Source organism: Sinocyclocheilus rhinocerous, unplaced genomic scaffold (assembly GCF_001515625.1).
Source record: "Sinocyclocheilus rhinocerous isolate Xijiao unplaced genomic scaffold, SAMN03320098_v1.1 scaffold108, whole genome shotgun sequence".
NCBI classification, from domain to species: domain Eukaryota; kingdom Metazoa; phylum Chordata; class Actinopteri; order Cypriniformes; family Cyprinidae; genus Sinocyclocheilus; species Sinocyclocheilus rhinocerous.
The window spans coordinates 27,399-43,691 of NW_015635033.1; the positions used below are offsets into that span (position 1 = coordinate 27,399).

The 16,293-nt window shown below is 32.3% G+C and overlaps 1 protein-coding gene across 1 annotated transcript in view; it reads right to left on the bottom strand.

Moving 5' to 3' along the window:
* Window positions 1–16,293, bottom strand: part of LOC107746250 (receptor-type tyrosine-protein phosphatase mu-like) — a 92,774-nt gene that overhangs the window by 20,439 nt on the left and 56,042 nt on the right. Inside the window, exon 6 of the mRNA XM_016560382.1 lies at window positions 13,643–13,936. Coding sequence (XP_016415868.1) covers window positions 13,643–13,936 — 294 coding nt within the window. The remainder of the gene's footprint in view (window positions 1–13,642; window positions 13,937–16,293) is intronic.

Genomic DNA, 16,293 nt, shown 5'->3' on the forward strand with positions numbered 1-16,293 from the left:
TGTGTGCGGGGGTGTGAGTGTGTGAGTGTGTGTGTGTGTGTTTCATTGCTATTCCCTGCACTCGTTTCCTTCCCATGAGTCCTGCGTTCAAATAATTCTAATTGACATTTAGATGTGAACTATCAGTGCCAAGCGCAAGCTTGACATTTAAGGCCCGGTGTTACCACCGACACATTACGGTCTTCTGATGAGCGCACCGGTCACCCGTCCTCAACGCATTCTGCAAACGCTCACCAAAACATGCATGTAAACTACATGTGAAATCATCATCATCATCATATCTCCGAGGTCTCGATGTCTGAGCGGCTGAGAGAGAATAAAAGCATTAGTCCCGCATGAAGGGGAACAAATTGAGCGTAGCCTGAGAGAAACGCTTCTCCTTCTGGAGGAGAGAGAGAGACTCAAATCATCATGTTATCAGTCCATCACACGACAACGCTCGCTTGAAGTTTCTTCTTTGGAATGAATAAAACATATGTTTCTTCTTTGTGAGAAATATACATGCACTACTGTTCAAAAGTGCATTTAAATGATCAAAAATAGCTGTTTTCTATGTGAATCTATTGTATTGAATTTTTAGCATTTTTGAATGAATCGGTTGAATGAATGAATCAGTGAGTCACTCATAAAGACAGTCAGCAGTTGTTCTGTTCTTGAATCAATCAGTGTGTCTGAATGAATCGCTTGAATTAATCAGTGAGTCACTCATCAAGACAATTATCTGTTTTGTTCTTGAATCGGTTGAATGAATGAATCAGTGAGTCACTCATAAACACAGTTATTTGTCCTCGAATCAATCAGTAATTGAATGACTCTGTTATAAAGACAGTCACTATAAAATCATCACATGATATAATGCTGGCTTATATATCAATATTGCTGCTGATAAAACATATTATTAATATTATGCTGATTTTATTGATTAAAATATTTTAGTAAAAAAAAAATATCTGTATGTAAATATCGCTATTTATGACCATGTACTGTTATACTGGTGTGCATAAATAAAAATAATTAATTATAACATTAAACATTATTATTATTTATTAAATATTAAATATTTTATTTTATATTAAATATAAAAATAAAAAATATATAAAAATAACAACATAAAAAATTACAAATAAAGAAAAATATACAAATAAATTAAATTAAATAATTAAATATAAAGTTAATTAAAACATGATTATTTTAAATAGATGTTGTGTTGAATTTTACTTCTTACACTAAACTAAGTGAATCTAACAAGCTGTTTGGTTGAAATGATGCTTCCTCGAATGAAAAATAAATAAATCAAGACGAGTATCTGGTGTTACAGACTTTGCTGATGTGTGTTTCTCTGACCGTCGAGTTCCAGTCCAGCGAGGAAACTCTTCCATGAAAACCAGGGAATAAAGAAACTCAATCTGAGAGTGAATATCAAAAGCAGCGAGAGCATTTCATGTGTTTCATGTGCGCGCCGAGCTTCGAGTGTGTCATTCCCCGGCGTGCCGTTTCAGAGAACAGAGACAGCGCGAGTGGAAGAATCACGGCCGCGCCGCTTTATTGTTTGTGAAACCCCTCGGCGGGAAGCAGCAATATCAACAAACCCATCTGGGCAACGGCACTGCTTTCATCCTTATCAAAGCGCTTTCATACGGCTGGAAGTGGAGCAGTAATGACAGCTTTTCAAAACCCACAATCAAAACTCAATCACTCTACCCAGAGTGCACTTCTGCACAAAACAGGGCGCGCTCGTCCTCGCGCTCGGCCCACTGTGGACGGATCCGTGTCAATGCCGCCTGATTCGACCTCACTTCCTGCGTCTGTTCACTGATGATGATGATGGTCATCGCCTGAGAGGACACCGGAGCCGCACCGATCCGACCAGACAACATCAGACTGAGCTTCTACAGCAACCCTCATTAGTGCCCTTTACTAAATCCAACTCCTCAGCAGCCAACAGAGAGAGAGTATGAAACACTAACGCCACAGCAGCTCACGTCACATGACCAGAACCAAACGCATCTGAGTTACACACACCATATCAGATGAACAACAAAGCCCTCATGACACACACGCCACGTTATCAGATTTTTAATATATATTCAAGATATAATATAATATATAATATACTGTAATATAATATAATAATTATTCAGCCTGAGTAAATGGTAACAGAATTTTAATTTGTGTTTTTAATTTAACATTTATAATATATAATAATTAACATTTCTTATGATTTCATATTAATAATAAAATAAATATAACAATATTATAAACATAATAAAAAATAATAATTTAGGGTGAGTAAATGACAAAATTGTAGTATTATATATATATATATAAATATTTTAAATTAGCTTAAAAATCAGTTTTCATTTTAATTAAAATTTTAGTCATTTATTTTTATTAGTTTTGTTTTTTAAAATATTTTAATTTAGCATTCATATGTAGTTAAACTTATTTCTACTAGTTGCCAAGGCAACATTTTTAATTGTAAGTTTTTAAATGTTAAGTTTTTTATCTAATCTTTATCATTTATTTCTGCTTTCAGCTTTATTTCAATTACTGAAAACTATTTTTAATATTTTTAGTTAATAATAACACCACTGGTGTGTGTGTGTGTGGTAGAAGATCTGAACGAAGTCAATGGCTCATGACACAGGAACTTGGGGAATACCATATAATGTAACTGTAATAAATGTAATAAAACTGATATAATAGAATTTAATATAACACTATTTATTCAGGGTGAGTAAATTATAACAGAATTTTTTTATTTCATATTTATAATATAGAATAATATTTATAATGATTTAATATTTATAATAAAATAAACATAACAATATTATAAGTATAATAAAATAAATATAACTTAGAATCAGTAGAAAATTCAATTTTGGATTTTTTAAATTTAATAATTATAATATATATGAATTAATATTTATGAGTAAATGATGACAGAGTTTTAATTTTGGGGGTGAACTTTCTTCAACTGGGATTGAAAACTTTCACACAAAGCGAGCACAGTTACAGCAGGACACCTCTCCGTGAATCTGCCCGAGGCGCTGCCGCTTTCCACCGGGAGAGGAAGGAAGGACTCCGGAGTAATGCCCTACTTCAGGGATAAAAGGCAGGTTTACTCTATTTACCGCGCTGCTCATGTAAAATGAATTATAAAGAGCTGCTAAAATATGCAGGTCTGTGCACTCTGAAAACAGACGCTGATAATGTTTGATTCACTGCAGCTCCTGCAGGAACGTCCTGAAGATCAGGGAAAGAAAGAAGGCAAAGCGAGGAAACATTACTATCAGAAGGCATAATAAAAGTCCTGTGGATAATACTGCTTCACAACCTCAAGCTACGAGAAAACACACACACTCTCTCTCTCTCTCTCTCACACACACACACTTACACAGCCTGAAGTACCTCAGCCGCTAATATCACATCACACTGCACTAGTGCTAGTAAATCTGGTTAAAGATCTGGGCTAGTAACTCAAAACTAAAACCCTGAGGTTTGAAACCTGAATCCTAAATAAGAAAAAATAAGTCAAATCAAATCTCCTCTAGAACAACCCTACACGAAGCCTGAGCAACTAGATCAGGTTTGACCACAAATACGAGTATGAAATATTAAACATTACAAATATTAAAGTTGACCTTAATCGTAACTCTAGCGCTAGACTTATTTATTCATTAATATACATATATATTTTTTTATTATTATTATTTTTTTTTTTTTTGCATTTTCTTGTTGATTTTTGGTGAACATTCTGCAGAATTTTGCAGATTTAATTGAACATGATGAACAAAAACAAAAAACTAAAATGTGTCAACCAGTTTTATTATTGGTAATGAAAACTAAAACAAAAACTAAACATTTAAAGATAAATTAACTGAAACAAAATAACAACTAATATAATTGAAAAAACTGAAACTAAAATCAAATAAATTATAGCTCAAACTAACTAAACTACAAAAAAAAAACAGCCACAAAAAAATGTATATACATATTGTAAGTTTTCAAATTTTATAGCCTGCATTTATTAAACATTAAAAAGGCAGGGATATTATAGTAAAAGAAAAGAAAAGAAAAGAAAATAAAAGATGAGAAAATAAAAAATAAAATAATCAAACTTTTTTCTTTCTCATTGTACTAAAATAACTAAATCTAAAACTGAAAGAAAAATTTATTAAAGCTATATACACATTTTAAAACCCCCAAAACTAAAAAAAATTACAAAAAAACAACACAATCACTAAATCTTTAACTAAAATTAAAATGAAAACATAGAATATAAGAATAAAATAAATACAAAATATTAAAATATAACAAAATACTAAACTGAAAGGACAAACTGAAAATTAGAAATTTAAGACAATAAGAAAAATAAGAATAAGAAACTAAATTCAAAAAAAGATATGCACAAAACAGTAGGGCTGGGCGATTTGGCAAAAAATTAAAATCTCGATTTTTTACGATTTTTAACTAGTCAACTTGAAAATGTAACTACAACATGATTCAAGTAACTTCTTCTTTAATATCCCTGTAGTTAATGAAAATTATTTTCCAAGCAGCACACATGAAGTTGTCAATATGTTAAACAAATCACTTGTTAAATATCTTTGCAGAAAAAAATGCAGGAACTACAACTACAGCTTGTACAAACTTGTCTTATACATATTACATGTTAAGATATAATACGAGGAAAATGCTTTAAAAAAATCTCAAAAGTCAAGGTAATTCAAATTCAAAATGACTGAAGGTATAACACCAGCAGACTATTAACTATAAATGTTCAGTAAAAACAATAAACAGCAGCTTTCAGTCTGTCACCGTGATGCACACATGAAATATCAGACATACAGTAGTAGTTCCAAACAGGTTTTTTATTCGCTTGCGCTGCTTTTCCAATGTTTTTTCTGTGTGAACATGGACGCGTTTGACTGTTGCGCTCGCGTCTCTTGCACGAAACGGAATTCTAAACATGCGGCGCTCAAGTTAAAAGAAGTTCACTCCCATCTTCTTGCATGTTTTTCCTATTCCTCTGCACGCGACGCATCTTTCAACACAAAAGTGCATTCTGTGTGATATGAGCGCGTGAGCGGTTAATCACGTGCGCCGACATCGTTTTCTCTTTATTGTTATCACTGGCATATTGTCAAAGTGTCTAATTTTAACATTTGGTAATATTTCTATTCAAAATCACGATTTCTCGATTTCTAAAACATAAAATCGCGGGCAAAACATTACATTCGAAGTAACCGATAAAATCGGAAAAATTGACCAGTCCTACAAAACAGATATCGCTCTCTATTTGTCGGAATCTGGGTTTGTTCGTCAGGATAGACACCGGGAGGGAATTACCATAGAAATTATGTTTCAAGCTGAAAACTGAGCAGAATGCAGAGTGAATTCATTTCTACTGGATTAACGAAATGCAGAGCCGCCGTCTCGCACATCCAACATTCACACCGCTGATCTGACACCAGCAGAAATGAATTATGATAAATAAGAAAACACCAGGTTGCTCACGTCAACATTCACAATTCACAACATCTGTCTATCATTTGATTTGCATATATATTTCCATGCATTTGGATTTCACCGTTTTAACAAACTTAATGAGATGCATGTTTGTCAGTCATTAAATAACTATGGCATAATTTATTATCATCTATTTGATTTTAAGTAATCAGATTTCAAAATTCGCTTATTTAGATTGTTTATATCAGCATAAATCTGCTCACTATGGAAACAATTAAATTTATTCAGTTAAACATATAAAAAAAAAAACAGCTAGCTGTGGAACAAGCGATATTCAATTAGTTAAAATATATGAGATTGAAACTAACTGGATTTATTGATGTAAATTTAATATTAATATATTATTAATATATAAACAAGTTATTTTTGTATTTATAATGCATTCAGTTTATAAGTATTATTACAAAAATCGGACCCGTTTTCATTTTTTTTTGTATTCTGTTTTAATGGTAAAAGTAAATGTTAATTATCACAAAGCAAGTCTAATTTATCAAAATCTTGAAACTTGTACAATTTAAGAACAATTTTTTTTTAAGCATTTTTAGGGGCCTATAAAATCTGCTTTATTTTTCATTTGATTTTTTCTGGATTTCAAAATTTTTTAATTTAATTAAATTTCATTGATTAAAACATCATGTCTCATCACACAACTTTAATAATTTATTACAATTTGTAAAATGATAGTGCTTGTTTACATTAAAACAGTGTGATTATATGGATTTCAAATACATAAATCTGACATTTAGGTGTGAGCAAACGTCACTTGGTGCTCCACCAAATATAAATCAACTGAGCAAACATTAATATTAGATACAGCATGAACAATAAACCAATTAAACTGATTTCTGACTGCAGTCAAAATTAGACAGTTAGCTTGAGTTCATTGTGCATGTGATTGTAAACGCGCTAGAACAGTGTGCTGCAGAGCGCTCGCTCGTACAGTAACAGAGACTGGTTTAGTTCCCGTTCTCTTTCCTCTTCTCTTTACACGTCTGATCTTCATGCTCTGAGTGGCCCTCAACTTTCACATCATTTATTCATATATCCTTTCAATTATAGATAAAGTCCATATCTATTATACACTGATTGTAAATAAAGGTTGAGGTTGTAAATAAAACAAAGATTATTGGAGTATGTTTACAAGAAAACACTATTTCAGTCTTTTTGCGAATTTCACGTTTATTTCAATGTGTTACTTGCTGTTTCTTGCTGATTAATTGTGAAATTTACTAGTAATTTCTTATTGAAAAGTGTTTATACACCAATTTGTTGTTTTTTTCAGTGCATAGACTTTTTATATATTTTAGTATACCACTTTCTAATTTTTTTCTGTAATAGAGACAACAGCATACTTTTATTTAGTAATTGATTTAATTATTTTTCAATTTAATTATCTCTCCCTCTATATATATATATATATATATATATACACTATATTGAAAGTTGTGATGACTGATTAATTAATATTTTATTTAATAGATTTTTTATTGAATTTATTTTTAATTGATTTATTTTTGCATTTAAAATTTCTCCAAATAATTAAAAAATATATTTATAATATTTTTTTTTTCTACATTTTTTTAAATATTTTTTATAATTTTTATTTTTAATTTATTCAATAAGCATTTTTAATATTATAAAATAATACATTACTAATTTATTATTTAATAATTTGTTACTTTTTATTTACCTCAGCGATCAAATTCCTTTGCATTAATTCAATAATAATGTAACAGTTTCTCCCCCAAAATAATATTTTATTAGCATCTGTAGCTGGTTATGATTAGGAGTGCGCCGATCCGATATTCAGTATGGGTATCGCTCCGATACTGCCGTTTTTCTGCTGGATTATTGGTATTGGTCAGACGAGACCGATCCAAATCCGATATTGTGCTTATACTATTCTGTGTTATTGTTAAGCCCCACGAAAGGCACAAAATCATTATAAAGCACCATAAAGTTTCCGTGCACTATATTTCAAGTGTTCTGAGACCGTTCCATTACAGATGAATATTTAAGTTGTTAAATTCAAGTTCACGTAAACTCTTCTCTCCGCTGCAAGACGAGTCAAGACGATCAAACTCTCTCTAAGATGATACAATGTTCCTATTATTACACTTAATCTGTGTTCATTGCTGTTTCTAAAGCATGTTAACGTTAAGAGCCCTATGCATTGTTCTTCACGCGCACAGTAGCTGAAATTTAAAACTGTTAATAGAAAAGGCTCAATAAACTATTGCACAGATACAATACTGTGACTCCGTGTTGCTTCAAGTGCATCATTCTGTGCATAAGCGCTTCGTGCCGCTCTGTATAGGAGCCTTTCATCATGTTATAATACTTTTGCGCAATGAAAAAATTGTTAATAGCCTTTCTTGGTGTCTTATCTATCATATGTTGCTGCCTCATCACTGTGCTGTACATTTAAAATGATTTAAAATGTCTTTTAATTTGATAGTATATTAATTAATATATAAATATATTAGGCTACTTGTTTTTCATGAATTTATTTTACAATACAAAGAGCAATGTTTAACATTTTACCAGATTTAGCCCTACATTTATTCACTTTTATTTGTTCCCCACTAAATACTGTTTTTTTTTTTTCACTAAATATTTATATTTTATAAAATTATTGTGCACTCATGATTTTTCTAGAGTAACTTTACTGAATTATCCAATAACCTAGTTTATAGTAGTATTTTTATCATAGATTATGATTATATATTTATTTAGGAGCCTTTCATCATGTTATAATACTTTTGCGCAATGAAAAAATTGTTAATAGCCTTTCTTGGTGTCTTATCTATCATATGTTGCTGCCTCATCACTGTGCTGTACATTTAAAATGATTTAAAATGTCTTTTAATTTGATAGTATATTAATTAATATATAAATATATTAGGCTACTTGTTTTTCATGAATTTATTTTACAATACAAAGAGCAATGTTTAACATTTTACCAGATTTAGCCCTACACTTATTCACTTTTATTTGTTCCCCACTAAATACTGTTTTTTTTTTTTCACTAAATATTTATATTTTATAAAATTATTGTGCACTCATGATTTTTCTAGAGTAACTTTACTGAATTATCCAATAACCTAGTTTATAGTAGTATTTTTATCATAGATTATGATTATATATTTATTAATTTACTGTTTTTCTTTACAATGAAGTTGTCTATATGTGAGCCTGGAGCACAAAAGCAGTCTTAAGTCGCTGGGGTATATTTGTAGCAATACCGCGTTGGTACAGTATCTGATCGGTATCGGCAGATACTCAGAATTTCTGGTATCGGATCGGGATCGGTTCGAAAAAACTGGTATCGAGCCAGCCCTAGTTATGATTGTCAGACAGTGTAGAAATTTGGCACATTAATAGAGAATATGAATTTTTCCTTATTTGACTTTGTAATGTTTCCATCAGAACCTGAAGAAAGTGAGCGGCTTTGTGCTGTTTTAGTGTTTTTGAGTCACACAGAGGTGAAAGTCACTCTGTGTTTGTGTGTGTGTGTGTGTGTGTGTGTGTGTGTGTGTGTGTGTGTGTGTGTGTGTGTGAGCGAGTGTGCTGCTGCAACTCTTTTATCAGAGTCGTACAGTAAATCTCAGAGTGTGTTTGGGGTGGACTGTAGCGTGTTCAGGGCGAGACGAGCCGCAGCAGAAGGTCGTTAGAGAAGAGCTGGTCTGCGTCTGGAGTCTGTCACACTCCTGTCACTCTGTGCCGATGGTATCCGTCAGAATTTGTCAATTACAGCGTCACGTTCGCATGCTCCGCTAGCCAAGAGCTTTTGACGCGCGAGTCCAGAGAGAAAGACAGCAAACGACAGAGGATCTGACTGTATTCGTCTTTCTGTGCTCTTCTTCATGCTGTCAGGAAACTGTTCGTCTCTTTCCAGAAACTCTTCAGAATATCACACTGACGTACTGTTTATAGTATGCACAGTATCCCATAATGCAATGCAATGCGCTGACCTGCCATTTCCAGTATGCATTCCTGTAGGCGCTCGCAACACCAAGTCGTGGGTTTGAATCCCAGTGAATGCATGATTTTGATAAGAGCGTCTGTCAGATATGTAAACATGATCAATGAAGCAGAAGTAATATCAGACGTATTTTAACACGTCTATTTTGACACATTAGATTTATAATGAATATAATTAATAATGCAAAAAATAACCCTTTTTTTCTCAGATATTTGGATGCCATTGTAACATCTTGCTCTCATGATTTCTGTGATGTGAAAATCACGGAGAGAATCACAGAATTCAGTAAAAAAACTGCATTTATAGTATAACATACATTGACATGTAATGTGACAAATTATGCATGAATAAATTAGCTAAACTTTTAATAATTTTAAATTTGCATAAGTTTGAGAAGTTCATGCTTTTAATCACACAAAAAAAACTGAAAAACACAAAATTTGGTAAAAAAAACGAAATAAGAAAACTAATTCAAAGGGCCCTAAAAATGTATGTGTATAAAAAAATTAAAATTAAATTAATAAAAACTTTAAATAAATTGTTGTTAAACTGTGTAAGTTCCATGAGTTCAATTAATTAGCCTTGCTGTTTGATTACTAAAAACTTACTTAATTAAAATTTAATGCAGAAAAATTCAAGCTGAATTTGGAAAAAAAATAAAACATTTCATAGGCTAATTATAATTATACATGCTTTTGGATTATTACAATTTAATATAACCATTTATAACGTTTTTTAATAAATGTTTTAGTTGGACGTTCATCTGACGTTTTTTTTATGTCACTTTGTTTCAGAACGTTCAGAGAGCATCCAAACGTAACGCTCCCCTAATGTTTGCAAGATGATACAATGGAAGTGTTGCCTTACACTGGACGTTTTGAACATTCAGAAAACATTTAGAAATACCGTTTTCATAATTTAATTCTAACATATTTTTGTGAGATAAGTTCACATCAAATCCAATATGGCGTCTGTGTGTTTCTGTGTTCTGCTCCATCAGCGTGTCATGTGATCGGTGTGTGTGTGTGTGTGTGTGTGTGTGTGTGTCGGTCAACAGGTGGCGCCGCTGCAGGTATGAGTGTTATGTTGACTATGCTGAGGTCACATGAGTTAAGCGCGTCCCGTCCCTTCAGCAGCACATGATCCACTGCCACTCTGAGATCTGAAGATTCACTTCCTTCACGTCAAAACAGAGACGCCGCGCATTCAGATCCGATTACAACACACAACTCACACTACAGTTAACCAGTGCAAACACAGTACTGCACTGATACTACCGTACACACACACACACACATATATATATATGCAATATGATTTACATGCACATATATGCATTTATATATAAACAAATACACATATTAATAAAAATAAACTAATATAAAACAAATTCGCATATGTGACCCTGGAGCACAAAAGCAGTCTTAAGTCGCTGGGGTATATTTGTATGCATTTATTACACACAAATATACAAAATAAGTGTGTATATACGTATTTATTTATTTATTTATTTAATGTATATAACGCATGCATGTATATGTCTAGTGCATGTACTGTATGTTTATAAATGTATGTATTTGTCTACATAAAACATATTATAATAATATGTTACATTTATATAGCGCTTTTCTGGGTACTCTGGGGAATCTCCTCAACCACCACCATATACAGCAGGATACCACGGTAGTACCATAGTAAGTCCAAAACAAACAGAGCATTTGTTGTTTATCAGAAACGCTCTGCTGTTCAGTCGTTCTCTGTTAAAGGCCGTCAGAGCAAATATATGCTAATGACCGGACAGTCAATGGAATGGAATGATAATTTATGTAAATGCAGTTTTGTCGTTCCACTCTTTATGGCCTCGAGCACCTCTCGTCCGATTGGCTGATGAATCCTGTGATGCGCTAATGGGCAGTTAGCGCTCAGGCTAATGGACTAGCGATTAGCCTGGTGTGGGAGTGTCACGCGGTGATCCTGAGCGCTAATACAATCACAGCAGTCATCGGGAATGAGAGTCATTGAACCTGCTTAATTACTGTGATAATTGCGTGTGGTTTGCTGGGGGCCCGGGGCTCCGGCGGCGTGATGCTAATGTGACAAACTCTTAATAACGCTAAAGCTTTCCTAAAAGCCAAAGTCATTACTAGAGAAACACCGGAGCATCTAAACAACAACTAACACAGTGTTTATTTAGCTAATGAACTCCTCGTGAGTCCAGAAACGAGCTCCATCTGCGCTGACGATGCTTAAATGACATCAAACTCTAGCCATTCACTAACGTCTCACATGAACGAATCTCAACTCACTGAATGAAGCATCACGACACAACGACACAACCAATGATTGGGAAGACACTAACTTGCACTAAAACTAAATGAACTACATTAAGATTCATTGAAGTGAATCAGTTTGTTGTAGTGAATCAGTTTGTTGTAGTGAATCAGTTAATTTTAGTGAATCAGTTTGTTGTAGTGAATCAGTTCATTGTAGTGAATCAGTTTGTTGTAGTGAATCAGTTCATCATAGTGAATCAGTGCGTTGTAGCAAATCAGTTTGTTGTAGTGAATCAGTTTGTTGTAGTGAATCAGTTCATTGTAGTGAATCAGTTCATTGTAGTGAATCAGTTTGCTGTAGTGAATCAGTTCGTTGTAATGAATCAGTTCACTATAGTGAATCAGTTAATTGTAGTGAATCAGTTCATTGTAGTAAATCAGTTCTTTGTTGTGAATCATTTCATTGTAGTGAATCAGTTTGTTGGAGTGAATCAGTTAATTGTAGTGAATCAGTTCATTGGGACTGTGGTGAAGCAGTTCAAATAAAAAAAGATTCTAAAAAAAAATTCATAAATGACTAAATCTTCAGACTCATTTTTGGTTCTGCACATCATTTTGAACCTTTTTTGTATAAAATTATTAATTTAAATGGTTTTATCAGTTGTATTTCGTGTAAATGTAGGTGTACAGGTATAATGTAAGTATTGTAAGTCGATTGTAAGTTGCTTTGGATAAAAGCATCTGCTAAATGCATAAATATTAATTTTGTACCAAATACACTCTGATCTGATTTGCTGTATAAAAAAAACTTTAATATTGTAGTTACGTAACTAAAAAGAAAATGTCACTTTACTTAACTTAAAGTGAATAGATTCAGCACAGCTACTTTTTGTTTGTATCTTATAGTATAGATCAATGGTTTTCAATATTTTAGATGAACACTGACCCCTATACTAAAATTAAAATAAACAAATAAATAAATAAATAAATAAATACATCTATATATTTTTATGCATAAAACCCCAACTTATACTGTGGAAAAAATTGATGTTAAAATATGAATAAAATATTATTTGGAGTTTTTTCCAATTATGTAACATGTTTATTTTCTACTCATTATAGTACTGTACTGTTAGATGTATTATTAATTTGTTTGATTATTTAATCTTTTTTTATTTTAATTAAATTATTTATTTATTTATTTAAAACATAATATTATAAATATGCAAAATATTATTTGGAAAATATTTACGTTTTTTATGTTACAGTATTATGTGTTTTTTTTACTTACTATAGTACTGCACTGTTAGATGAATTTTTTTTGTTCATTTAATAATTTTTTACATTTATTTTATCCAATTTATTTATTTATGTTAATCAAATGATTAGCTTATTTTTTATCTTTACATTTTTACATTGTTTTTCCCAAATTTCTTGCACAGACTCTATTTTTAAAACCCCTGGTATCGTTCCAGGTTATTATCATTGTCTAAAACTAAACCATTTAAAAAATCTAAACATTTTAATTACTTGAAATGAAATAATTGTCAACTGAAATAAAATAATAATAATAATTTAAAAAAATAAACTAATTTAACTAAATAAAATAGAACTAATAAATAAAGAACAACACAAAAAATAACTAAAACTTAAAAATAAAATTAAATTAAATAAAATAAAATAAAATTAAATTAAATTAAATTAAATTAAAATAAATGAAAACTACAAAAGTATCTAAAATAACACTGGTATGGATAACTAGAGAAACGGCTTTCAGTGTAGCTTCTACATCACTGGTTGTCAGTCGGCAAATGAATAAGCTGTAAAGTAGTAAAATGACAGTCTTTTTTACCTGCGCACTTGGTGCGGGCCCTGAGCGGGGGCCCTGGGGCCCCGGTGCCGCCCTCGTTGGGTCTGGTGAGCAGCACGCTGATCTCGTACTCTGTGTCGGGGTCCAGGTGGCCGATCTTGTGGTTGGGTTTGTCGACTGGTTGGCTGTCGATCAGGCTTCCGGAAAGTGTGCGGTACTCCACCTCCTTCTCGATAATGGGCCCATCGCCGTTGATGGAGTTTGCGTTGAGCTGGATCCACAGATAGGTGGCGCCAACCGCCGTCAGCTGAGGAGGAGCGATGGGGATCGGAGGCTCTGAGAGGCAGAGACAACATCAATATTATTACCCCAATTTTACAGTCTCTGCACTGGCTACCTATTAAGTTCCGTATCAGTTACAAAATATTATTACTATTATCACAACATAGAAGGACATTTCAGCCATCATATCGCTAATATTACAGCCATGCAACTTGAAAGAAATTTCCCTTTAGCTAGCTGAAAGTAAAGTAGATTTATAGCAGTTAGCTACATTTTGTTAAGTAGCTTGTTATTATTTATTTTTACATTTTTACACAGTTTTTCTCTAGTATTTTCTACGGACCCCAGTTTGAAATCAGGGTTATTATCGTTAACTAAAACTAAAACCATGCTAAATAAATAACTAAATAAATAAAAATTGATACTCAAAATATAATGCATGTTAACAGAAATAAAACGATGAGTGAGTACATTAATGTAATTTCAGCATATAAAGTCATTTTTTCAGCTGTCATTTCTACAATAGTAAAGACGCAATTTATATGTTGAAAAATGTATATTATAAATATAAGAAAAATATTATATTGTAAATATATGGGGTTTTTCATGTTACATTATTATGTTTATTTTGTATAAAAAAATATTTGTTTAATCAAATTTGTATTTCTTTTAATCAAATTATATACTTATTTATTCAGCCAATTAATTGAATCTTATTTTTATAATTTATTTATCATTAACTAGTATGTATCTATCTATCTATCTATCTATCGTTTCAGTTAATTTTTATTTTATTACAAGTATATATATATATATAAATGGAAAAAATTAAATAAATAAAAATAGTTGCAACATTTCTAATTTTTGTTTCAGTTGAAGTACTAAAATAACCAAAACTAAATACACTAAAATTTAATAAAAACCATATCGACATTTAAAAAAAACTAATGATAATGACAAACAAAATTACTAAAATTTTATGTTAAATTAAAATGAAACAAAAAAATATACAAAATAAATATTAAATTAGATTAGATATAAATGTACTTGAGATATTAAAGGGGTCATATGATGCTGCTAAAAAGAACATTATTTTGTGTATTTGGTGTGGGTGTAATGAAATGTGTTTATGCGGTTTAAAGTTAAAAAAACACATTATTTTCCACATATTGTACATTATTGTTTCTCCTCTATGCCCCGCCTTCTGAAACGCGTCGATTTTTACAAAGCTCATCGGTCTGAAAAAGCGAGGTGTGCTCTGATTGGCCAGCTATCCAGTGCGTTGTGATTGGCCGAATACCTCAAGCGTGAGACGGAAATGTTACGCCCCTCACCATACTGTTGATGCCGTGTCCGGCCGGAGCGACGAGGCAAAAACATTAAAACCCATTACAAACGAGGCATTTGTTGCAAAAGAGAAAGGAAAAAATGAAATCGCATCATATGACCCCTTTTAAGGTTTTTCCACAGACAGCAGTTCGAAAACCCCTGGTATAGATCAGGGTCGAACTAAAACTAAAACCTCAAGCATAACAAATTGATACTTCAGTTAAATATGAACTAGAAGACAATGATGAGAGAGGGTGGAAACATTCATTTAATGCCAGTGTTTTAGCGGTCTTGTGTTTCTGTCTGCTCGTGTTGGTCGTCAGCTGAACTCTCGAAGGCTAGTCATTTTGTTAATGAAACGCTGAGATGAGTGAAAAGCAGTGGATCAACAAAGAGCTGCTTAATTCTGCCCCACGTCTCTGGGCTTTAATCATAAGTGGCGCAATTAAGCGCCAACACGTCGCTCGCGCACAAAAGCCACGACACGCAATCTAGAGCGAAATCTTCAGACGGGCCGCCTGATTCCTCTGAGCTAATGACTTGAACCAATTAATATCCTGACCTTCATTGTTTTAGATGAGCACAATTTCATTAGTCGCCGCCCCAACGGTCCTGCTCCAATTCACCCGCCATCCCGATACAGAACACACACACACACACAAAAACCTCCGTCAGAGCATGAAAATCTATTAGCAATACAAGACAATCTGCTTCAGTGTCAGAGCGAACCTGAACACAAATGAGGCCCGTGACTGATGTTTCTACAGGAAAAACATCTGTTATATCATGTTTATCATGCATTTGCTGTTGTTCACTATCGGCTGAGTCTCAAACCCATCAGTAACTCTCTAAAATAAAGTTAAAAAAAGGTTTAAAAAGTATTTTTAACACTATTTTGCTTGGAACCAAATGACATCTAATGGCATCTTAGGGCTAGATGTTTACTCAGGAAAATCAAATAAAATCAAATAAAAAATAAAAAATTAAATAAACAAAAATAAAATAAAATAAAATACAATTATAAAAACAAAAAATTAAATTATAAAAAATAAAATTAAATAAAAATGATAAAATAAAATTAA